The sequence below is a fragment of the Orcinus orca genome, chromosome 10 (genome assembly GCF_937001465.1).
Source record: "Orcinus orca chromosome 10, mOrcOrc1.1, whole genome shotgun sequence".
NCBI lineage: Eukaryota > Metazoa > Chordata > Mammalia > Artiodactyla > Delphinidae > Orcinus > Orcinus orca.
The window spans coordinates 70,256,169-70,283,405 of NC_064568.1; the positions used below are offsets into that span (position 1 = coordinate 70,256,169).

The following is a 27,237-nucleotide window of genomic DNA, read 5'->3' on the forward strand; positions in this document are numbered from 1 at the left end:
CACAACAAAGAGTAGCCACAACTAGAGAAAGCCCGTGCGCGGCAACGAAGACCCAACGCAGCCAAAAATAAATAAATAAAATAAATTAATTAATTAAAAATAAAAAAATAAAACAAAGTGGCCTATAAATATTTAACATCCTGGAAATGATGATAAGTACTTACAGTTTCAAATGTACTAACCTTTTCTTTATTATTTTTATACTAATTGCATTATTAACTAAATGAGTTAATATATGTAAACCTTTTAGAACAGTGCCTACTACTATTATTAATCAGAGACTCTTGTAAATAATACGTGAAATTTGCTCCACTTTGCCAACTAAACATCATATTATATCCAACGATACATATCAGGAAACATATTCTTAATTAAAAAGAATGAGATAACCTGGAGATAACCTCCAATACCCACGCACATGGGAAATGCTGACTCTCACTTCATAAAGCTTCCCTCACACTTGGCTCAAATGGCCTGAAAGGCCAGGGTGGCGGTCAGTGGTGCTAACAAGAGAAATGAACTAACCAGCAAGATCTGCAGGGTCTCATCACCCTTACTGTTAAGCCCTTCATGCCCAGGCTCAAAGAGGCATGAGTAGGGCCTAGGAGACTGTACACCAGAGAGAGACTGGGTGTACAGGTTTAGGTTAATGACGAGCAGCAATGAGGGAGACTGTTCAGTTCTTGGTCATCCTACTGCTCTGGTACTTCTGCCATGGCTGAACTCAGTGGGTGAAAACATCAGAGTGGCTAGAAAGGAAGGCAGAATCTTGAAAGCACTGTGAAACTGGTGGGTTCCTAGGCTGGAGCCCATCAAGTTTTTTTCACATATTTCTTTTGTTTTGATAATGATATTTATTCACACCAAAAGACAATTTTTTTTCTTTGTCCACAGTATAAAGTATATTTTAAAAGTTATCATAATATCCAAAAGTAAGGAATCAAGTAAATAAACCATGGTAACTCATATAGTGGAATACCAAACAACTATTAAAAGTAACATTTTACATGGATAAATGACAAGGCCCTACTATATAACACAGGGAACTATATTCAATATCATGTAATAAACCATAATGGAAAATATGAAAAAGAATATATATGTAAAACATATTTGTATATATATATGTACAGAACTTAAACATATTATAAGTAAACTATATTTCAAAAAAATTTTTTAAAAGTAACATTTTACAGGAATATTTTTAAAAGAGTAGAATATTCACAGTGTATTAATTGAAAAGTGAAGTTACTTTTTGTACATCTAACCTTTATTTTGTAAAACTATGTGTGGTTTTACAGGTTTCTGGTGTGTGTGTGTGTGTGTGTGTGTGTGTGTGACTATGCATAACAAAAAAATACTGGTTAGGGACTTCCCTGGTGGTGCAGAGGGTAATAATACACCTGCCAATGCACAGGGCAGGGGTTCGAGTCCTGGTCTGGGAAGATCCCACATGCCGTGGAGCAACCAAGCCCATGAGCCACAACTACTGAGCCTGCACTCTAGAGCCCACGAGCCACAACTACTGAGCTCACGTGCCACAACTACTGAAGCCCGCGCAGCTAGAGACCATGCTCCACAACAAGAGAAGCCACCACAATGAGAAGCCCACGCACCGCAACAAAGAGTAGCCCCCGCAAGCCACAATTAGAGAAAGCCCGCACTCAGCAACGAAGACCCAACACAGCCAAAAATAAAATCAATTAATTTTAAAAAAGTACTGGTTAGACAAATATAAAAATTAATAATAGGCAGTGAGGTTACTAGCAATATTTATTTTCTTCTTTGTGCTTTTCTACATTTTCTGTTTTCCACAATAAACACATATTCATTACTTTTATAAGCAGAAAAAAGCAAAAAATGTTATTTTTTAAAGAAACGCACCCTTTAATTCTTCCCCCAAAACTAAACTTCAAGAGAAATAGCAAAGTGATGACAAAGATATAAACCAGCAAATCTCTTAAGCCAAAGCAGATGACCACAAAGTTAGGCCATCTCAATCAGACATGTCAGTTTCTCTCCAAGTCATGCTAATGACTCACCGGCTATCTCGGTCCCACAGGAGTATCCGTATATGATTGATAATGGACGGCTGACCTAGCTTAATCTCGATGCCAGAACGGCAGTCATCATCAATTGGGTGCCTAGAAAATCCATGATCCAAATCATAATTTTGAGTGTCACCATCTAATAAGGCAGACTTCAGCTCCCCTTTTACCACCTGGGCTCCATATTTCATAGTTGCAATGTTTTCTTCTGGTACTACAGTTAAAAATAGAAGAAGTAAGGTTAATGGTTACTTATGAAATTTTCCGCATTTTGGGAAAAAAGATAAAATTCTAGCATTTTAGTTGATGCTAGTATATGCATTTAATTTAACAAGAGAGACGAGATATGGAGTGTCTGTGAGGATTAAGATACCACCACAGTTGAAATTTAATGACATCATCACAGCCACAAAGTACCTGGGACTAAGACTACTAAGAAAAAGTTGTAAATACTAGAAAAAAACATGTTCTAGGACAAACAAACCAGCTCTACTGAGTTAATTCTATTAGTAGCTTTAATTTAATATCTACTGGACAAAACTAGCATGTAAAATGACCTGTACCTGCCATCTGGACTAAGCACGAAGTATAAAAGCAAAGCAAACAGGTCATACATCTTATAAAACAGAAAGAGAAAGACCCCAATACAGCGGAGCTGTTGGTCATACAAGGATGTGCTGAAACAATTAGTTAAAAACCAAGAATATGTTTAAAAGAAGATATATTTTTACTTCACTTGAATATTTTTAAAAATAAAAATTCAAAAAAAAAATTCAGTCTGTCATCAAAAGTAATACTATGGGGCTTCCCTGGTGGCGCAGTGGTTGAGAGTCCGCCTGCCGATGCAGGGGACACGGGTTCGTGCCCCGGTCCGGGAGGATCCCACATGCCGCGGAGCGGCTAGGCTCGTGAGCCATGGCTGCTGAGCCTGCGCGTCCGGAGCCTGTGCTCTGCAATGGGAGAGGCCACAACAGTGAGAGGCCCGCGTACCGCAAAAAAAAAAAAAAAAAAAAAATTAATACTATGATTATAATTAACCCCCCTCCCCTCTCCAACACTAGATGTACTAAGAGTCAATTGTTCCTGGGACTCTGAAGTCCTCTGCAAATTTTGCTTCACAGATCTAGAACCTGTCTTCCAGGTACTAACATTCTAAAACTGACACTCTCCATGGAGAGACAACAGGCAGCATAAAGTAGATGTTAAGAGCCTGAGATTCAAAGTCAGAGTTTAAATAATGGTGCCACCTTTAACCAGATGGTATCAATTTGGGGAAGTCACTTTCTCTGAACGTCAATTTCTCAATAGGGCAACATCTCCCAGGTGTTTTTGTTTAAGGATTAAATGAGATGATCTTTGCAAAGCACAGAGTAAGCTCTAAAAAAAAGATTGCCAGTATTATTACAAAATATGTATAAAAGCACACATAAAACTAAGCAAGTTTACAGACTGTAAATAAATGCTGAATTTTCACAGAATATGTACATCTTGGCTGTGTGATTTGAATAGGGGAAAGTATGAGCTATAATTAGGCTCTTAGGGAAAAGGAGTAAGTAATTCATCATCGTAGATTTCTTGGCAAATGTGGGTTTAGAAACTTTTTTTCAAATGAAGACAGGGAAAGATGATTTAAAAATGAAGCTGAAAAGTGGGGGTTGGGTAAGTTTAATTAACCTTCAAAAGACTAGGGCAACTGAGATAACCAAACCAAATGAAAACAAAACCTAGTCATGATCAACTTCTTACCACCAGAGGCCTAAGTGCTCAGTTTATAACGTTCTACGTTCTATTAGCTCATGAAAATCACACATATTCTTCATATTTATTTAACAAACTTTATTAATTCCTTTGACTTACTCCTCATAATAATCCTTTGAGTGTAGGACTACTATTATATCCATTTCACAGATGGGAAAGTGGGGGCAGAGAAAGGTTAAATGGACTTTGTTGCCCAAGGCCATACAGCCAGCAAGGAGCTGAGGTGCTATCAGAACACATGCAATCTGTTTCCAGGGGCCCTGCCCTGCTACTACCTTCATAAAGGGTTTCTGATGGGAAGACCATACTTTTTCCCTCTTACTAGTCCCTTCCCTCTAAGGTTACTTAGGACCCAAAAGAAAGAAACAGTCTATTATAGCTTTTTTTTTAGAAAGTTGGACTTAAAATGAGAAAACCTAAGTTTGAGACTCAGGCTCTACCACTTATTATCCCTGATGAGGCCTCTTGGTCTCTATGAATCTGTTTTCTCATCTAAAAATAATAATATTTTACCCAACCCACCCACGGGGCTACTGTAAAAATTACACTATAAATAATATATGCTAAACTACCATGGGACTTCCCTGGTGGTGCAGTATTTAAGACTCTGCGCTCCCAACGCAGGGGGCCCAGGTCTCTGAACCCTGGTCAGGTAACTAGATCCCACATGCATGCCACAGCTAAGGGGCCCACCTACTGCAACTAGGGAGATGGTGAGCCACAACTAATACCCAGCGCAACCAAATAAAAAAATAAAAAAATAAAGTCTACAAAGTACTCTATAAGAATTAAATTAGTCAAAAAACATTTACTGAAGACCCATTCTGTACCAGGTACCCTGTGAGAGAGATAGGCTGTGCCCTCCTGGTGCCTCCAATCTAGAGATGAAGCACTTTATAAGCAAGCAAAGAAAAGCTTCAAATTTGTGATTTGTGAATCCTCAGCAGAGATGACTTGTGAACCCCCTAGTTTACAGATGAAGATACTAAAAGATACTAAAAACTACAACTGGGAAGACAGAATACTAATAGAGTCAAAGAGTTTTCAAAGTATTAACGGTTCACTGCTATTACTGTCTTTATGTGATAGATGAGACAAATTTTATTTACTTATTTATTATTTATTTGTTTGTTTGTTTATGGCTGCATTGGGTCTTCACTGCTGCGCACAGGCTTTCTCTAGATGTGGCGAGCAGGGGCTACTCTTTGCTGTGGTATGCAGGCTTCTCATTGCGGTGGCTTCTCTTGTTGCGGAGCATGGGCTCTAGGCGCATGGGTTTCAGTAGTTGTGGCACGTGGGCTCAGTAGTTGTGGCAGAGAGGCTGGGCCCGTAAGCCATGGCCACTGAGCCTGCGCGTCCGGAGCCTATGCTCCGCAACGGGAGAGGCCACAGCAGTGAGAGGCCTGCGTACCACAAAAAAAAAAAAAAAAAAAAAAAGATTTAGTATTTATGCCCCTAGATACTAATTCCCTAGTCCCAAGATAGAACCTCTCAATGTTTCATGAAAAGTCCCCAAAGACTCAGAACCTATACCCAGGGAAGAACAAAGAAACAGATAAATCTCATCAATAATTTCAAAATAAGCAGAACTATCCTTCCAGACCATCAGCTAAGGAACAGTTCTGAAATTTTAGACCCCTTTTTCCCTAACTGTGAAGAAATCTGATTTTTTAAAAATGGCATGAATGTCTGAATAAATATTTTTTAGGGTCTGAGAGGAAAGTGATATGCTTCCTTAGTTATTTCTATTATTAGTTTTACTATTCATATAATTAAAAAGGTAGAAAAACAGTCTGCTACTTAATCATTTCTCGAGTTTATAAGTTACATAAAAGATTCTCAAGCATTTGTATAATCTCCTCCTTGAGCTTCCACTAAATTATTCCAAAATGAAGAATTTAACATTTATGAGCAGCATATCATTCCAGAACTGAGGGGTCCTCAACTGGTTAATTACTCCCTTTCACGGTAATTTCATGGGTCTATAGTAACCCAGGTCTGACACCTATACTGACCAGCTGATCAATTCCAAGCTACCAGTAACTACATGAAATGTCCAAAGCTTCTCCTCAGTTCTGCTGCAATGTCCCAAACTTATCCTTATAACTAAACCAGTTCTGAGGCCCTATCAACACCTCGAATCAAAACTAGGGCAAGAAGGGGAAAAAAGGAGCTTATATAAGAAAGGATCCAACAATTAAGATTTACAAAGGCTAAAACTATATTACTCATCTTGTTACTTCTCCCCTCTCTACCCTCCTACCTTTACCGAAGGCTGACCCTCAACCAGCATCACCCTCTAGCATCTCTAATCTCTTCTCCAACCTCTCCTGACCCATTCCCTCTAGCTACCATACTATTTCTCTACTACCTTTATTCCAATTCACACATCAGATAGTCAACACATTGTATTTACTATAATTTTCAAACCCATGGCCTAATTCCCTGTTTAGTGAAGCTTCTGTCCAGACTACTAACCAACTCACCACAATTTATATCCAAACTTTTTCTCTCCATTCTCATTCTTCTTGCCCTCCCAGCATCACCAGATACCACTGACCACCCACTCCATAGCAATGCTCTCTCCTCTGTTGGCTTCCGTAACCCTATCCCAATTTTCTTCCTACCTCTAATTCTTCCTTCTCTACCTTCAGCCCCTGGTCATAAGTCTCCTCCAAGTCTCAGACTTTGATTTTCACTTCTTTCTCTATACTCTAGCCCAGGTTTCAGTTCTTTTACCACCAGCTTTGACTGCTTCCTGAACACCAGTAATATGCTTCCACTGCTTTCAGACAATTCTCATTGTATTCATTCATCAAGTATCATCTACAGACTACCCAGTGTGTTGAATGTTGAGGATACAAAGATCAGTGTGCCTTCAAGGATCTAAAACAAGTAAATAAAAAGGTTTAAAAAATGTGATCAATGTGATACCTCCTACACAGACATACAGAGATGAGGAAGAACACAAAATAATAATATAACAATGGTTTCCTACAGTATTGAGCTTACACACATTATTTGCACACATTACTTCGAGTAATTCTCATAACAATATGCAAAGGTATAAAACTAAAGGTAAAATTCCTTATGTGATTTAACACCAGGTCATGCAACTAGTAAGTGACTAATTCAGGACTTGAAGTCAAATTTGTCTCGCTCCAAAACCTATGCTTTTTCTTCTATGCCCAATGAAAAGAAATCTAAATCTGATGAGTCAGGAGAGAAGTCCAGGCTAAGGACACCTATTTAAGATCAATCAGTATTTCAAAAGAGTGTCTGAAGTCATGGACAAGGAAAAGATCACTCAGGGAAATGACTAACATGAGACAGAACTTAGAATTTAGATACCCCAGAAACTCTCAAACTCAGTAAGTCTAAAACAAGTTCAGAGATTCGTTCAAGATGGCGGAGTAAAAGGACGTGTCTCACTCCCTCTTGCGAGAGCACCGAAATCACAACTAACTGCTGAATAATCATCGACAGGAAGACACTGGAGCTCACCAAAAAAGATACCCCACATCCAAAGACAAAGGAGAAGCCACAATGAGACGGTAGGAGGGGCGCAATCACAATAAAATCAAATCCCATAACTGCTGGGTGGGTGTCTCACAAACTGGAGAACACTTACACCACAGAAGTCCACCCACTGCAGTGAAGGTTCTGAGCCCCACGGCAGGCGTCCCAACCTGTGGGTCTGGCAACAGAGGGAGGAATTCCTAGAGAATCAGACTTTGAAGGCTAGCGGGATTTGATTGCAGGACTTCGACAAGACTGGGGGAAACAGAGACTCCACTCTTGGAGGGCACACACCAAGTAGTGTGTGCATCGGGACCAAGGGAAAGGAGCAGTGACCCCATAGGAGACTGAACCAGACCTACCTGCTAGGGTTGGAGGGTCTCCTGCAGAGGCAGAGGGTGGCTGTGGCTCACCGTGGGGACAAGGACACTGGCAGAAGAAGTTGTGGGAAGCACTCCTTGGCATGAGCTCTCCGAGAGTCTGCCATTAGCCCCACCAAAGAGCCTGGGTAGGCTCTAGTATTGGGTTGCCTCAGGCCAAACAACCAACAGGGAGGGAACCCAGCCTCACCCATCAGCAGGCAAGCAGATTAAAGTTTACTGAGGTCTGACCACCAGAGTAATACCCAGCTCTACCCACCACCAGTCCCTCCCATCAGGAAACTTGCACAAGCCTCTTAGATAGCCTCATCCACCAGAGGGCAGACAGCAGAAACAAGAACAACTACAATCCTGCAGCCTGTGGAACAAAAACCACATTCACAGAATGGAAGACAAGATGAAAAGGAAGAGGGCTATGTACCAGATGAAGAAACAAGATAAAACCCCAGAAAAACAACTAAATGAAGTGGAGATAAGCAACCTTCCACAAAAAGAATTCAGAATAATGATAGTGAAGATGATCCAGGACCTTGGAAAAAGAATGGAGGCAAAGATCGAGAAGTTGCAAGAAATCTTTAACAAAGACCTAGAAGAATTAGGGGAGGAGCTTCAAGATGGTGGAAGAGTAAGACGCGGAGATCACCTTCCTCTCCACAAATACATAAGAAATACATCTACATGTGGAACAGCTCCTATAGAACACCTACTGAATGCTGGCAGAAGACCTCAGACCTCCCAAAAGTCAAGAAACTCCCCCACGTACCTGGGTAGGGCAAAAGAAAAAAGAAAAAAGCAGAGACAAAAGAATAGGGACGGGACCTGCACCAGTGGGAGGGAGCTGTGAAGGAGCAAAGGTTTCCACACACTAGGAAGCCCCTTCGTGGCCGGAGACTGTGGGTGGCGGAAGGGGGGAGCTTCGGAGCCACGGAGGAGAGCGCAGCAACAGGGGTGCGGAGGGCAAAGCGGAGAGATTCCCGCACAGAGGATCGGTGCCGACACGCATTCACCAGCCCGAGAGGCCTGTCTGCTCACCCGCCGGGGCGGGCGGGGGCTGGAAGCCGAGGCTCAGGCTTCGGTCAGATACCAGGGAGAGGACTGGGGCTGGCTGCGTGAACACAGCCTGAAGGGACTAGTGCACCACAGCTAGCCGGGAGGGAGTCCAGGAAAAAGTCTGGAGCTGCCAAAGAGGCAAGAGACTTTTTCTTCCCTCTTTGTTTCCTGGTGCACGAGAAGGGATTAAGAGCGCCGCTTAAAGGAGCTCCAGAGAAGAGCACGAGCCGTGGCTATCAGCGCGGACCCCAGAGACGGGCATGGGACGCTAAGGCTGCTGCTGCCACCACCAAGAAGCCTGTGTGCACGCACAGGTCACTCTCCACACCTCCCCTGTGCAGCCCGCCACTGCCAGGGTCCCGTGATCCAAGGACAACTTCCCCGGGAGAACACACGGTGCGCCTCAGGCTGTTGCAACGTCACACTGGCCTCTGCCGCCGCAGGCTCTCCCGCATCTGTATCCCCCACTCCCCGCAGCCTGAGTGAGCCAGAGGCCCCGAATCAGCTGCTCCCTTAACCCTGTCCTGTCTGAGTGAAGAACAGACGCCCTCAGGAGACCTACACACAGAGGTGGGTCCAAATCCAAAGCTGAACCTCGGGAGCTGTGCGAACAAAGAAGAGAAAGGGAAATTTCTCCCAGCAGCCTCAGAAGCAGCGGATTAAATCTCCACAGTCAACTTGATGAACCCTGCATCTGTGCAATACCTGAATAAACAACAAATCATCCCAAATTGAGGAGGTGGACTTTGGGAGCAAAGATATATATATATTTTCCCTTTTTCTCTTTTTGTGAGTGTGTATATGTATGCTTCTGTGTGTGATTTTGTCTGTATACGCTTTGCTTTTACCATTTGTCCTAGGGTTCTGTACGTCCGGTTTTTCTCAGTTTTTTTTTTTACTTTTTAAAATTTTTTCCTTAATAAATAGTTTTTATTTTAATAACTTTATTTTATTTTATTTTACCTTCCTTCTTTTTTTCTATTATTTCTCCCTTTTCTTCTGAGCCATGTGGATGAAAGGTTCTTGGTGCTCCAGCCAGGCGTGAGGGCTGTGCCTCTGAGGTGGGAGAGCCAATTTCAGGACACTGGTCCACAAGAGACCTCCCAGCTCCATGTAAAATTAAACAGCGAAAATCTCCCAGAGATCTCCATCTCAATGCCAAGACCCACCTTCACTCAACTACCATCAAGCTACAGTGCTGGACACCCTATGCCAGACAACTAGCAAAACAGGAACACAACCTATTCCATTAGCAGAGTGGCTACTTAAAATCATAATAAGGCCACAGACACCCCAAAAAACACCACCAGACGTGGACCTGCCCACCAGAAAGACAAGATCCAGCCTCATCCACCAGAACACAGGCACAAGTCCCCTCCACCAGGAAGCCTACACAACCCACTGAACCAACCTAAGCCAGTGGGGACAGACACCAAAAACAACAAGAAATATGAACCTGCAGCCTGAGAAAAGAAGACCCCAAACACAGTAAGTTAAGCAAAATGAGAAGACAGAAAAACACACAGCAGATGAAGGAGCAAGGTAAAAACCCACCAGACCAAACAAATGAAGAGGAAATAGGCAGTCTACCTGAAAAAGAATTCAGAATAGTGATAGTAAAGATGATACAAAATCTTGGAAATAGAATAGAGGAAATACAAGGAACGTTTAACAAGGACCTAGAAGAACTAAAGAGCAAAGAAACAATGATGAACAACACAATAAATGAAATTAAAAATTCTCTAGAAGGAATCAATAGCAGGATAACTGAGGCAGAAGAACGGATAAGGGACCTGTAAGATAAAATAGTGGAAATAACTACTGCAGAGCAGAATAAAGAAAACAGAATGAAAAGAACTGAGGACAGTCTCAGAGACTTCTGGGACAACATTAAACGCACCAACATGCGAATTGTAGGGGTCTCAGGAGAAGAAGAGAAAAAGAAAGGGACTGAGAAAATATTTGAAGAGATTATAGTTGAAAACTTCCCTAATATGGGAAAGGAAATAATTAATCAAGTCCAGGAAGCACAGAGAGTGCCATACAGGATAAATCCAAGGAGAAACACGCCAAGACACATAATAAGCAAACTATCAAAAATTAAATACAAAGAAACAATATTAAAAGCAGCAATGGAAAAACAACAAATAACACACAAGGGAACCCCCATAAGGTTAACAGCTGATCTTTCAGCAGAAACTCTGCAAGCCAGAAGGAGTGGCAGGACATAATTTAAAGTGATGACGGAGAAAAACCTACAACAAAGATTACTCTACCCAGCAGAGATGTCATTCAGATTTGACGGAGAAATTAAAACCCTTACAGACAAGCAAAAGCTGAAAGAATTCACCACCACCAAACCAGCTTTACAACAAATGCTAAAGGAACTTCTCTAGGCAGGAAACACAAGAGAAGGAAAAGACCTACAATAACAACCCAAAACAATTAAGAAAATGGGAATAGGAACATACATATCGATAATTACCTTAAATGTAAATGGATTAAAAGCTCTAATCAAAAGACACAGACTGGCTGAATGGATACAAAAACAAGACCCATATATATGCTGTCTACAAGAGACACACTTCAGACCTAGGGACACACACTGACTGAAAGTGAGGAGATGGAAAAAGATATTCCATGCAAATGGAAATCAAAAGAAAGATGGAGTAGCAATTCTCATAACAGACAAAATAGACTTTAAAGACTGTTACAAGAGACAAAGAAGGACACTACATAATGATCAAGGGATCAATCCAAGAAGAAGATATAACAAATGTAAATATTTATGCACCCAACATAGGAGCACCTCAATACATACGGCAAATACTAACAGCCATAAAAGGGGAAATCGACAGTAACACAATCATAGTAGGGGACTTTAACACCCCACTTTCACCAATGGACAGATCATCCAAAATGAAAATAAACAAGGAAACACAAGCTTTAAATCATACATTAAACAAGATGGACTTGATATTTATAGGACATTCCATACAAAAACAACAGAATACAAATTCTTCTCAAGTGCTCATGGAACATTCTCCAGGATAGATCATATCTTGGGTCACAAATCAAGCCCTGGTAAATTTAAGAAAATTGAAATCATATCAAGTATCTTTTCTGACCACAATGCTATGAGACTAGATATCAATTACAGGAAAAAATCTGTAAAAAATACAAGCACATGGAGGCTAAACAATACACTACTTAATAACCAAGAGATCACTGAAGAAATTAAAGAGGAAATCAAAAAATACCTAGAAACAAATGACAATGAAAACACGATGACCAAAGCCTATGGGATGCAGCAAAAGCAGTTCTAAGAGGGAAGTTTATAATAAGCAATACAATCTTACCTTAAGAAACAAGAAATATCTCAAATAAACAACCTAACCTTACACCTAAAGCAATTAGAGAAAAAAGAACAAAAACAACCCCAAAGTTAGCAGAAGGAAAGAAATCATAAAGATCAGAGCAGAAATAAATGAAAAAGAAACAAAGAAAACAAGAGCGAAGATCAATAAAACTAAAAGCTGGGTCTTTGAGAAGATAAACAAAATTGAAAAACCATTAGCCAGACTCATCAAGAAAAACAGGGAGACGACTCAAATCAATAGAATTAGAAATGAAAAAGGAGAAGTAACAACTGACACTGCAGAAATACAAAGGATCATGAGAGATTACTACAAGCAACTCTATGCCAATAAAATGGACAACCTGGAAGAAATGGACAAATTCTTAGAAAGGTATAACCTTCCAAGACTGAACCAGGAAGAAATAGAATATATGAACAGACCAATCACAAGCACTGAAATTGAAACTGTGATTTAAAATCTTCCAACAAACGAAAGTCCAGGACTAGATGGCTTCACAGGTGAATTATATCAAACATTTAGAGAAGAGCTAACACCTATCCTTCTCAAACTCTTCCAAAAATTGCAGAGGAAGGAAAACTCCCAAACTCATTCTACAAGGCCACCATCACCCTGATACCAAAACCAGACAAAGATACTACAAAAAAAGAAAATCACAGACCATTATTACTGGTGAATATAGATGCAAAAATCCTCAACAAAATATCAGCAAACAGAATCCAACAACACATTAAAAGGATCATACACCATGACAATGTGGGATTTATCCCAGGGATGCAAGGATTCTTCAATATACACAAATCCATCAATGTGATACCCCATATTAACAAACTGAAGGAGAAAAACCATAGGACAATAGATGAATACAAAGCTTTTGACAAAATTCAACACCCACTTATGATAAAAACTCTCCAGAAAGTGGGAATAGAGGGAAACCTACCTCAACATAATAAAGGCCATATACAACAAACCCACAGCAAACATCATTCTCAATGGTGAAAACCTGAAAGCAATTCCACTAAGATCAGGAACAAGACAAGGATGTCCACTCTCGCCACTATTATTCAACACAGTTTTGGAAGGCCTAGCCATGGCAATCAGAGAAGAAAAGGAAATAAAAGGAATACAAATTAGAAAAGAAGAAGTAAATCTGTCAGTGTTTGCAGCTGACATGATACTATACATAGAGAATCCTAAAGATGCCACCAGAAAACTACTAGAGCTAATCAATGAATTTGGTAAAGTTGCAGGATACAAAATTAACGCACCAGCAATCTCTTGCATTCCTATACATTAATGATGAAAAATCTGAAAGAGAAATTAAGGAAACAGTCATATTTACCACTGCAACAAAAAGAATAAAATACCTAGGAATAAACCTACCTAAGGAGACAAAAGACCTGTATGCAGAAAGCTATAAGACACTGATGAAAGAAATTAAAGATGATACCAACAGATGGAGAGAAATACCATGTTCTTGGATTGGAAGAATCAATATTGTGAAAATGACTATACTACCCAAAGCAATCTACAGATTCAATGCAATCCCTATCAAATTACCAATGGCATTTTTTTCCAGAACTAGAACAAAAAATCTTAAAATTTGTATGGAGACACAAAAGACCCCGAATAGCCAAAGCAGTCTTGAGGGGAAAAAATGGAGCTGGAGGAATCAGACTTCCTCACTTCAGACTATACTACAAAGCTACAGTAATCAAGACAATATGGTACTGGCACAAAAACAGAAACATAGATCAATGGAACAAAGATAGAAAGCTCAAGAGATAAACCCACGCACCTATGGTCAACTAATCTATGACAAAGGAGGCAAGGATATACAATGGAGAAAGGACAATCTCTTCAAAAACTGGTGCTGGGAAAACTGGACAGCTACATGTAAAAGAATGAAATTAGAGTGCTCCCTAACACCATACACAAAAATAAACTCAAAATGGATTAGAGACCTAAATGTAAGACTGGACACTATAAAACTCTTAGAGGAAAACATAGAACACTCTGACATAAATCACAGCAAGATCTTTTTTGATCCACCTTCTAGAGTAACAGAAATAAAAAGAAAAACAAATGGGACCTAATGAAACTTGAAAGCTTTTGCAAAGCAAAGGAAACTACAAGATGAAAAGACAACCCTCAGAATGGGAGAAAATATTTGCAAACGAATCAATGGACAAAGGATTAATCTCAAAAATATATAAACAGCTCATGCAGCTCAATATTAAAAAAACAAACAACCCAATCCAAAAATGGGCAGAAGATGTAAATAGACATTTCTCCAAAGAAGACATACAGATGGCCAAGAAGCACATGAAAAGCTGCTCAACATCACTAATTATTATAGAAATGCAAATCAAAACTACAATGAGGTATCACCTCACACCAGTTAGAATGGGCATCATCAGAAAATCTACAAACAACAAATCCTGGAGAGGGTGTGGAGAAAAGGGAATCCTCTTGCACTGTTGGTGGGAATGTAAATTGATACAGCCACTGTGGAGAACAGTATGGAGGTTCCTTAAAAAAACTACAAATAGAACTACCATATGACCCAGCAATCCCACTACTGGGCATACACCCAGAGAAAACCATAATTCAAAAAGACACATCCACCCCAATGTTCATTGCAGCACTATTTACAATAGCCAGGTCATGGAAGCAACCTAAAAGACCATCGACAGACTAACAGATAAAGAAGATGTGGTAAATGTATACAATGGAGTATTACTCACCCATAAATCGGAACGAAATTGGGTCATTTGTAGAGACGTGTATGGATCTAGAGACTCTCATACAGAGTGAAGTAAGTCAGAAAGAGAAAAACAAAAATTGTATATTAACGCATGTATGTGGAACCTAGAAAACTGGTACAGATGAACCGGTTTGCAGGGTAGAAATAGAGACACAGATGTAGAGAACAAACGTATGGACACCAAGTGGGGAAAGTGGCAGGGTGTGTGTGTGTGTGTGATGAATTGGGAGATTAGGATTGACATATATACATTAATATGTATAAAATGGATAACTAATAAGAACCTGCTGTATAAAAAAATAAAAATTAAATTAAAAAATTAAATAAAAAGAATTGTATTATCTTCACTTAAAATAAATAAATAAATAGGAAAAAAAATAGGTTTTTATCTCAAAGGGTTATTGTGAGAATTAAATCATCATGTAGGACTGTTACTGATATATATAAGCACTTCATAAGTGTTCATTGCTATTAGTTTTATTAATAAGAAAAATACCATATAAGTATTGGAAATGCTATGCAAGTGTTACCCATTATTATTTTTATTTAGAATCTCCGTGTTCATGGCACCTAAAATAATAATAAGCATATAGCATGTACTCAGTACTGATTTGATGGAGGAAAGGAGGAAAGGTCTTAACATGAGAAAGTATCTAACTTTTGACATTCTAGGGAGTGGCTGGAGAAATTTGTCCAGAAATGGCAAGAAATACCTATTTTGTGGTCTACAGAGGCTAAGCAATCTCAGGAGGAATTAGCAGGAGAAGGAGTCGGAAAGGCATTCCACAGGAAGCAGAGCTCTATGTTCTCAGATTGACACATACCATGTTTACCTGAACTACAGTTTTGTAGCTAGAGTTTTGTAGCTGGGCCTGTCACAGGATGCAAACAAAACTTCTTGGTGAGATTAGCATAAATAGGTACTTACTAAGCATGCCTCTGTAATTGAGGTCCATGTCCCGGCTCTCTGATCGAACTTTAATAGCATCCAGAATGGCATCAGGAGACAATAGTCCCGAAGGCCTCACGACATTCAGAAGTTCAGTGAGGCTCATCAGAGGCAAACGGACAGCCTGCATGATTTCAGCATGATTCTCCTTTGAATTATGCTTACACCAGTTTAACAAGGCTAGGAAGATATCTTTTTCGGGAGCGGCAAATGAATCTCTTAATACGATGTTTAAAAGTGCTGCCTGAAAAGGATAAAAAGGAAAAATTCCAGTTATTATGGAGCTCAACCATGTGCATGATCAATCAGTAAAACTTTACTGAACTGCAAGTATCACTTATATTTAAGCAGTTAACTCTTCTTGACCATCTTCTTCCTTATTCTTTCTGCCATGTACTCTCTTGCCTATTATGGCTGTGTGAATAGCCGTAGGCATCTTGTACCTAGTCTTTCCAGCACATTTGCACCCATCTTTAGTAAAATAACAAGAAAAACAGCAGTGTGAGACGCTGTCACCCCATACAGGTTCTTCAGCAGAGTTTGCATTTATGAGCCGGTAAGATGCATCTAGCATTTAAAATTCAAACCTTTTGTTCCACAGTATTACTGCACCACCACACTTTTGGTTCTCAGATTTCTAAACTGACTGCCAGCAACACTGTGCGACCCTACAAGATCCTTGCCTTTGATAATTAACTAGGACAATAAAAATCAAAGTTACACTCAAATCAAGACTTGTAGCTTTTTAAAGAGGTTTTTTCATTCGAAGAAGTCAGGTCCTAGGAGGAACACAGAAAGGGAAAGGAAAGACAATCACCAGGGTTGAGAGGAAGATTTGGGAAAAACAGTTTTATTCTAGCTATTATATGGTATAAAACATTGTACAATAGTGAATTCTGGGCCAGAAAATAAAAAACGACAATGACTTAAAGACATCCAATGAAACATAAGATCTTCTTTATGAATCTTCCCCCTCGATAAGGAATTATTAGTAACACTCTGTCAGAGAAATACAAAACCAAAAAACAGGATGCAACACCACAAAGGAACTTATTTGATGCCATCACATTGAAAACAACCACCAGCAGCACAGTCTCTTTTGCACATAGAACTTATCTGAAGAACCTTAAAAGAAAACAGCAGCAATCTGCCTCTCTCTTATATGATCTAGAGTCTCAGTAGCCAGAGGCAGGTGGCTAGACAACCTCTTCCACACTAATGGTTTTTATTTTTTTATTCTTAGTTCACTGCCATATTTCTAACTTACAGATATAAATAAAACAGTGCATGCCTGTAAATTACTTGTAGACAATGACACACCTTAGAAAGGGAGAGGAAGCCTTCGCTTGAGAGCACCTCCTGAGCATTTCTGTCCATAAACATGCAGCACATGGACGTTAACTTGGGAAGGGAGTAGAGACTGGCAACATCAAAAGTCATACAGACATTCTGAATGTTAAGTATGGTGCAGAGGTACTCAGAGGTAGAATCCTCCAGCTCTGGAAATCCATATTTATGAGCCAGGCTCAAAAAGTCCAGCAGCACCTCCTCCTTCTCATCTGTCAGCGTTGCCCGCCCAGTGTAGATGTATTTAAGTAGCATTGTGAATGCTTCTGCAGTGGTGTCTTGGAGAGGGATTTCGGCTTCAGGCTGAGATTCTCGCATTCCACCATACAGTAATGCTCTGCACATCAGAGAAGAAACACATGAGAAAAACTTCAAATAGGATGTGCTACAAAATTATGAAATAAAGGTTATCAACATTATAAAAAACATACATGTGTTTAATGACACAAAGATTCAGGTGAAGAAATGCATAATAATAACTTAAAATAGTTCTCTAAAGAAAGACATAATTTAAAAACTATTTTGAATTAATTCTATAAGTTGAACTAACGAATAATCCTGAGAGCTCAAGATACATAATAGACATTCATTAATTAGAAAGATGAAAGTGCTCTTTTGAGAGGAACAGTGAAATCAATATAAACCTGTTAAAGGTCAAGAAAGTAGTTTAAAAAGTAAAGCTCCAGAGGAAAAGATAATCAGATGAAAACAATTAAACACAAGCAGGCGCCATTCTCCCTGTCAGGCTGGCAGAAATTAAAAACCTGTTAATATTCAGCACTGCAAAAACAATGGAAAAACAGGTTTTCTCATGCACTGCTTTGAGAGTATAAATGGGTATCCCTTTTTGGAAAGGAATTTAAGTAATATTTATTCAAATCTAAAATGTGCATACCCTTCAACTCAGTAATCTCACTTTTAGGATAAAGATAAATGTATAAGATAATACAGCAAGATAAAGATAAATGTATAAGAAGATATATTGAAACAATGGAAAAAATCTTAAATGTCCATCAAGAGGCACATGGTTGAAAAAACTATGATATACACATTCTATGCAGCCATTAGAAAGATCAAGGGAGATCAAAATATACTGTCTTGGAAAGATGTCCAGGATATAGTTAGTAAGTCAGTTTGCAGATCCCTATGTGTTGCATGGAAAAGAGTGTATAACACACACTTACATTTGTATGCACACAGGTATATATAGATATATCTATTTATATTGAGGGGAAATACATATTAAACTGTTAACAGTGGTTGTCTCTAGGGAATAGGATTAGATGGCTGAAAGGGAAGGGTCTTCATTTGTCAGTTTATAAATTAAAAATGAAATTCATGATGGGATTATGGATAATTTGACTTTTCTATTTTGTCTTCCAGTATTTTTCAGATTAAAAAAAAATCCCCACATTATTGCTTATCTGCTCATCTAAATAATGAAAACTAGATAATCCAGTCAGGTAGTAAATTTACATTTCTACGTCTATTACTCTAGGAGAAATAATATGAACCAGTTAAAGTTTCCAATCCATCAAGAAAGAAAGGGTGGCCAGAGGAGGACTAGGGAGGAGTGCAGAAAAGGAAGAGTAATGAGTGAGAAAGAAAATGTGTAAAAGTGAGAGCAAGAAAATAAGGGGACAAAAAGAGACTCCCATGCTCCTAAGATTCTCAGAGCAGGACTAGCATTTCAAAGTTTCCCTCCATGCTCGCCTAGAACTCCTCCCACCGTCCCCCGGAAAAGCAAGACAGGACATTCTTGCTTGCCTCACAGAAATAGTTGCAACTACCCAGCAAAAGATTCATGAATATTCTGAGCATACTTCCTCACTGGGTTATAGTATGCCTAAAAACACCTGTGAAGGTTTCCATGAATCCAGAGAGCATCCAATCATAACCTTAAAATTGCTAGATTAAAGGATACCTTCCTAGGGAGATCTTGCCAAGACCTATTCCCACTCCAGTCTGATCCATGGTACTTACCTGGATTCTCGATGCTTTAAAAGTGGTTTTGATAAGGACCCCTAGGAAGCCTAAATATGAACCCCCAACTTGTGGAAGGTTCCCTCCGGTACAGTTAGCTTGTCCTTATCTGGGAACTGATAGGCTCTATGACCACACTCATAAGGTCTCTCCTGACTGCTGACAGTTAACTTTCCTTTGCACATGAACAGTGTCAGCAATGAGAATCAGTCTAAGATAGCATTGGTAATGACTGAGTTTAGCCTGTTGAGCCATCAGATATTATAAAGGTTCAATACCCACAAAGAGACAGCAAGAACAATAAATGAAGGGAGCGTATTCCATTCATTCAATACGATCTTCAAATTTCTAAAAGTACTTGAGTTTCTTTTAAGAATATACTGATCACCTAAAAGATACCCACCTACAGTTGTCTCAAATTATTTTTGAAAGAGGGAAGATATATAATAGTAACAAATACTAAACATAAGGCTGCAAAGTTCTAAACTAGTGAAGAGTGGACTTTTACAAGACACTTTAATATAATGAATGGAAGAATGAAAAGGGAAAGAAGCACAAAAGTGGACAGAGGACAGAGGCTGGTATCAAATAATGACAAGACCAAGGCCAGCTGCCTTGCCTTGATAGGAGCATGTTAGCTAGAACTCTTAATAGACTCCTCTCTTTTCTAAGCTCCTGGCTGTATTTACAGTGGCATTTTATATTTACGAGATGAAACGTTCTAAAAATGTTTATAAAGCACTGTAAGAATTATAGCTAAACAATAAATATTTCCAAGAAACACATTTTACTACAATATGTGTGACTCTAGGTTGGTTTTGCTGTCTCGGTTAATTCTGATTGTAAAAATCAGAATGCAGTTTTCAGTAGAAGATAACTGAAATTTTATCCATGCCTTCAGCATCTCAATTTCTCGATATCAAGTTTCACAGGCAAATCCATGACTTTTTGGATATGGACTCGATGGATCTGTCAAGGATACATCAGTCAATAATTCAGTGATGATTCCCTTTTAACTAAGATTAGGTAAAATGTAGAGTAATTAGGGCTTCCCTGGTGGCGCAGTGGTTGAGAGTCCGCCTGCCGATGCAGGGGACACGGGCTCGTGCCCCGGTCCGGGAGGATCCCACATGCCGCAGAGCGGCTGCGCCCGTGAGCCATGGCCGCTGGGCCTGCGCGTCCGGAGCCTGTGCTCCGCAATGGGAGAGGCCACAGCAGTGAGAGGCCCGCGTACCGGACAAAAAAAAAAAAAAAAAAAAAAAAATGTAGAGTAATTAGACCTCAGTTTAACATTTATAACCCTGGAAATTAGGGGTCTAAGTAACAAACAATAGCTACATATATGCACAAGTATGATTTTTACATTAATTAAACACATATTTTGTTTAGTTTTGGCTCTAATATAACTACAAAACTGAGTCTCAGTAAATATTTAAGTTTCCTTTGCTTTGGGGTTGTCAAACGGCATGTCTTAGAGATCTGTTGGGTAGTCTGAAACTAAGATGTATACGTGTTCACTGGCGAGTCCAGAGGTCAGTCTACTCGTACAACAAGAGGCCTATCTGCCAATAAATCAGTTTAAGTTCCATTAGCCATCAACTGTGAGGAGAGGGCGAAGGCAACAAAGACTCAGCCTGAGAAATATTGTTGAGACCCTGAAAAATGGTTGATCGGGTACAGTCTAGACTAAGAAGCCTCCTAACCCTATGATTCTAAGATGACTCCTGAAAGGAAAAGGTGATTTTCAAAACATAACAAAAAGTTGACAAAGATTAAATTCTTACAGATGTTGAATTGAATGACTGCTAGAATTTATTGTTGTTTTGTTACATATTTTTCACAGAATGGAAAACACCAGTGTTTTCTACAAGTGACTTCAATCTTCAAAAAGTAATATACACTTACCGAAAATATTGGCACCTTGCTGCTAAAATTACCCTGTGGGCAGGAAAACGTTTCTTTTCCACAACAAATGTTACGTCGCCATATTCTTCCCCAATCAACAAGGCACCAATATGTTCAGACAAAATGTGCACATGATCAATTTCCCCCACTGCAGTAAAGGGGCGAAGAGGGTGGCTGTTACTCATCTTGTAGAACAGATGATAGTCGTTGATCTATTATATAAAGAAGGGATGACAGTTAGTGAGGAGAGGGGAGTACACTTCGAAAATCACATACCACAAACACAGATAAGTAAAAATGTATATCTAAAAAAATCACAAAAGAGAGCAATTTCATCATCATTGGTATCTATATTAACCCATCTATTCTGGGAAGCAATTCAGCCTACTTCCATTAACTCCACTATTCTCACTGCCTTATCACACTAAAAGTCAGGATCTTCAAACACTAACAGCACTTGGAGCCATCACAATCTAGAAAACTGTGTTCAAACTACAAGTCCCTTATTTCTCAGTATCTCAGGAAAAGGAAAATCAACAACCAGAAGAGCTCCTCTTTTAGCACAGATATATTTACTAAGGTGGGTATAACTAACTAGACCCAGTGGAAAACTTGTTCAGGCACAGATCTAGGCCTAAATCACAAAAAGAATAAACCAAATCGTAAGATTTCAAATGATTACAGAGGTTTTGGTCTGAAACCCTCTTAAATATTTTATAAAAAATTATAATCTTCTTAAGTCACAGAAAAATAACTTGACATTTATTAATAGAAGCTTATAGTAAGCATCCTAACCTCCCTCAAAAAAAGAATAACTCCAATATTTTTCTGAAGACTGTAACTTCCAGTCCAAACTTGCACCCCTGATAATCAGGTAGCCTGTGTTTACCAGAACATCATTATATTTAATCTCACTTCCTTGCTTTTGTATGCAATGCCTTTCTACAAATGTAACCGAAAATCAAAGGGCTAAAACTTGATTAACAGCTTTACATATTAGAAGGGGAGTTATTTTCTTCAAAAGCTAAAAATTTTTATATTCTTAAATCTCTACTGTATTTGCAGGTAGTACTTTTCCAGGTGTAAGTAACCCAGCAAGTGGATGAGAGCCCTCACTAGCATGCAGGTACCTGAAGTGAAGATGTGGCTGACAACTCAGAGGTGAGCCAGCTACCCCTCTGTTGCACCAGAAAATAGAAGAAATGAGCCAGATATGCTCTCTCCACTAGACCTCCACATTTTCTTTTTTTTTTTAATTTTAGAATTTTATTTATTTTCTTATACAGCAGGTTATTAGTTATCCATTTTATACATATTAGTGTATATATGTCAATCCCAATCTCCCAAGACCTCCACACCTTCTTGAACTCTCCACTTGTACCACGATTAAAGATTAAGCCACTCCTAATCTTTAAACCTCCACATCCAGGTCCATTATCAACAAGGTATGTGAGAAATTGTCGTTATCCCCCGAGACTGTAGTGGAAGATCCTCACAACCCAGTTTCCCCAGCTACTTGTTACTCCATGCCCACCCCCAACTGAGGAAGCAACAGCAAGGAATGTGATGCAGAGGAACATGGAGGATGAGTTAGGCAAGGAGACACCCACCCCAGGTAAGTAAATAAGCTCCTGGCTCCCTATAGTAGGAACATCAGAGGGCTATCAGCATACTCCCCTCATTCTCAACGCAAATCCCTCTCCTTCAACTGCAACCTGCATTCAAAAGCCCTAAAAACTGAATCATCTCCAGTCACTTGTGTGTGAAAGACCAAATTCAGCTTAAGAGGATCCAATTAGGAGTGTCAGCAGATCATGTGAAATTCAATCATCTAAACATGCGACACAACAGTCTAACACAGAAGTCGGCAAACTTGCTGCAAAGGGTCAGATAGTAAATATTTTAGGTTTTGCAAGCTATACAGCCTCTGTCACTACCATTCAACTCTGTCATTGGGAGCCTAAAAGCAGCCAGAGACAATAAGTAAATTAATGAGCATGGCTTTGTTCCAATAAAACTATTTACAGAAAAGGACCAGATTTAACCCTCAGGCTATAGTTTGCCATCCCTGCTCTAACAAATGATCAAGGACTGACTGTACTCTAGGCAAAGGATAAGACTGCTTTTGCTTTTTGTTTTGGTTTCTGGCTGGGTTATCCAAACGATGTTCAAAAGAGCATGGTCATTTCCTATATCAGCCATGAAATTCTGAAAGCTACTGGTACCTGATTTCAAAATCCCATTTTCCTTCAACATGAACTCTCATTATCACTATCCAATAGTTCAATGACAGTGCATGACTCTAAACAAAATAGATGCTTTCCCTAGCTGAAAGGACGCCACGCATACACCCACTGAATATGTTCTCTGGTATCATATTATCTTAAAATTTTATCTAAGTCATGAGTGAGACTCAAATGATTAACTAATAACTCTTGATGGACAATGATAGATTTTGGTTAACTAGCTCAAAGGTAAATTTATAATTCTTCAACTGATACATAATAAACTTTAATACTACATATATAAATATCTATCTTAAGTTCTCCAGATCTGAACTTCTTAATACATACAATTTCATTTTGCTAAGTTTACATTCTAATTATGCTTTTCCAACTGGAGACATAAAGCAAATATTTCCGGGTATAGAAAACAGACACTTAGTATGGAATAAACACAATCTGTATTGGCATATAGAAATAATTTTAATTAGACCAGTGATTCTCAATGAGCTTGCCACACATTGGAATCACATAGGGAGCTTAAAAAAGGAAAAAAGATGCTTGAGCCCCACCCACCAGAAATTCTGATTTAATTGGTCTGGAATGTGGAATCCCTATTCTGAAGCCATTCTTATGAGCAGCCTACAAAATAGCCACTGATTTAGACTCTGCTGTTCTAGGTTCACATCCCTTCTCAGGTGCATAAATATACAAAATATCTGCTAAGAATATTTATTTAGGATATGATTCCATTTTTAATCTTACTGCAAAGATGCAAATGATGCTAACAAAGGTACCAATGCTATAGCTTATATGCAGAAAATATTTTCGCCCAATGCCCTAGCTTATCTGTGAAGTGACAGTTTGCATCCATCCACTTGCATTTAAAAAAACCATGTTTTAGAAACTATACATCAATAAAATTAATAATTAATAACTTTAATAATAATAATAATCTTCAACTGATACATAATAAACTTTAATACTACATTTATGTTAAATACTACATTTATGTTAAATAAAGTTTAACATTTAAAACTTTAACATTTTAAACCATCAAGTTTAATTTGATAAATAAAATTGAGAAAAAAATTAAAGCTCATGGAGTAAAACTATTTACTGACATGTTTCTTATGCTTTCATACTTATTATTCTGCTACTAATGACATATGTGGTCTTTGACAAATGTTCTAACTTCCATGCGATTATTTCCATACCTGTAATGACAAAGTTATAGTACATTTTTAAAGTTATGTCTTAAAACTCTGCCACTGCCTTTTAATACCACTGTTTTGTCCTGTCATATGAAATGGACTCTCATAACTCAGCAAATGTCTGGACTCATGACTGTAATTTATTACACAAAAGCATCAAAGGAAGATCAGCAAAGGTTTTGAAAAAGCACATGGGGCAAAGTCTGGGAGAAACCAGACACAAGCTTTCAAGACTCCTCTCTCAATGGACTTACATCGAACGTGCTAAATTCCCCCAGGAAGCTGTGAAAGCACGATGCCAACCAGGAAGCTTTTTAGAGACTCAATACCCAGGGTGTTTAATGAGGGCTGTTCATATAGATAGGACTGAAGACATGGAGCCTAAAAACCTATCCAATACACTTATTTAAACTTAGATTTGGATAGGAGAAAGGGATACTAAGAAAATAACCTACCCCACCTGCCTAAATGTATTCCTAACCCCTGACCTCCTAACATGCCAGATCCAAACAGTTTCATGGACAGGTTTCTTCAAAACTTCAAGGATCAGATAATTAGAATGTTATTTAAACTATTCCTGTGCACATGAGAAGTTTTCTGCTTCTTCCTATGAAGTCAGTATAAGCCTGACACAAAGATGTGACCACATTCACACACTCAAAAATCAGTACACATGAAAAAAAAAGCCTGTGTATAATATTGGAAAACAGAATTAAGCAGAAGGATTCATGACAAAGTTGGTCAATTCCAAGAAAGAAATTTGAATATTAGGAAAAATAACTATCATCAAATTAAAAGGTTAAAGGAGAAAAAACTCATATAATTAGCTCAATAAAAGCTAAAATTCCTTTTATTTTAAAAGTTTTAATTGAATAGGAATAAAAGAATACTTCCTAAAATTTATACACATATACACAGCCTAACTACAACAGATATAAGCATCTAGTTAATAATAAAACAGTAGAAACATCCCTAGAAAGTTCAGAAATAAGATAAGGATGTCTATTCATCACTATTAACATTTTTCAGGAACAAAAGATAATACAATTAAGAAAACCAAGTTAAAGGTAAATGGCTTAGGAAACAAACAGGCAAAATAATCACTATTTGCTGATAATCTCATTGCCCACATGAAAAATCCATGAGAATCAACTGAAAAAATATGAGAAAACAAGGAAGGTTCACTAAGGTGACCACATAAAATTATTACAGTTGACCCTTGAACATGGGTTTGAACTGCAGAGTCCACTTATACTCGGATTTTTTCAATAGTAAATGCTACAGTATTACACGATCCACAACTGTGGATCCTCACATGCGGAGGAAATGCAGATACAGAGGAACCTCACACGGAAGGCCGACTATTACATTCAAATTTTCAACTGTGCAGAGGGTAGGCCCCCCAACCATTGAGTTGTTCAAGGGTCAACTGTATATGAAAATATATAGTAACCTTTCATGCCCAAAACAACCAGCTAGAAAATATGAGGGAAATGACCTGCAATCTATAATTGCAAAACATAAGCAATACCTAGGAATAAACTCAGAGAACATGTAAAGGAAGTTATAAAACTCTTCTGAGGGACTTAAGAAAAACAAATGAAGAGACATACCCTGTTTGGAGATGTTGTAAAGAGACCAATCATCTCTAAATCACCATGTGAAAAAAGCATATTTGGTATTTTATTGTACTTTATATTGTAAACAAAAATAATGCTTTAGGGACTTCCGTGGTGGTCCAGTGGCTAAGGCTCTGCACTCCCAATGCAGGGGGACTGGGGTCGATCCCTGGTCAGGGAACTAGATCCCACATGCCACAACTAAAAGTTCCCATGCCACAACTAAATATCCCGCATGTGGCAACGAAGATCCCGCATGCCACAACTAAGACCCGGTGCAGCCAAATAAATAAATAAATATTAAAAAAACAAAAACAAAAAATGCTTTAGCAACAGAAAGCAAAATTCAACAAAACATTCTTGGTAGGGATACACAGTTAAACACAGTAATTTGACAAATGGGCACACATATTAGAACACTGAGAAGGAAAAATGAGAATTTTATATTTACCAATAAGTTTGTAAAGCTGAGAGACACAGTTCTAATTAACACAGGAATTAAAAGTAATCCTGATGAGAATCACAACAGAGTTTTTAAAGTAAATTGAGGTAAAGAAGTTCATCTGAAAGAATAAATATGTGATTTCATATACATTCTAAAAAAAGAACAATGAGAAGAGGCCAGTTTACTGGATGAGAAAGCAAATCATAAATTAGAACAATTAAAACAATGTCATATTAGAGAGATATATCACTGAAACATTAGTCCAGATATAAACCCAAGTATACATAAGAATTCAGTATAGTATATATAAATGTAGCATTTCAATTCAGTGGGAGAAAATATGCATTTTTTCAATAAAAAATGTTGGCTGGCCATTCTGAAAGAAGTAAGCTGGATATTCACACAAGAGCACAAAAATAAATACACAAGAATGTCAACTTCAGCACTTTCTGTAACAGTAAAAAATCGAAAAAACTTAAAGGTCCATTTAATGGGAATTGGATAAACAAATAATGGTAAGCCCCTACAATGGAATATTATACAATGAGTTTAAAAGAATAAAGTTAAATACTTTATTGACATTGAAAAAATTTTAAATATATGTATTTACATGCAAAAAGGCAAGCTGCAAAACAATATTATAATAAAATCTTA

At 38.4% G+C, this 27,237-nt stretch overlaps 1 protein-coding gene across 1 annotated transcript in view; it reads right to left on the reverse strand.

The window, feature by feature from the left end:
* The window catches only part of BTBD9 (BTB domain containing 9), a 416,797-nt gene that overhangs the window by 359,188 nt on the left and 30,372 nt on the right, over window positions 1-27,237 (reverse strand). Inside the window, exons 2-5 of the mRNA XM_004267648.3 lie at window positions 21,084-21,295; window positions 17,169-17,532; window positions 15,828-16,092; window positions 2,043-2,262 (exon numbers count right to left, since the gene is read on the reverse strand). Coding sequence (XP_004267696.1) covers window positions 2,043-2,262; window positions 15,828-16,092; window positions 17,169-17,532; window positions 21,084-21,268 — 1,034 coding nt within the window. The 5' untranslated portion in view covers window positions 21,269-21,295. The remainder of the gene's footprint in view (window positions 1-2,042; window positions 2,263-15,827; window positions 16,093-17,168; window positions 17,533-21,083; window positions 21,296-27,237) is intronic.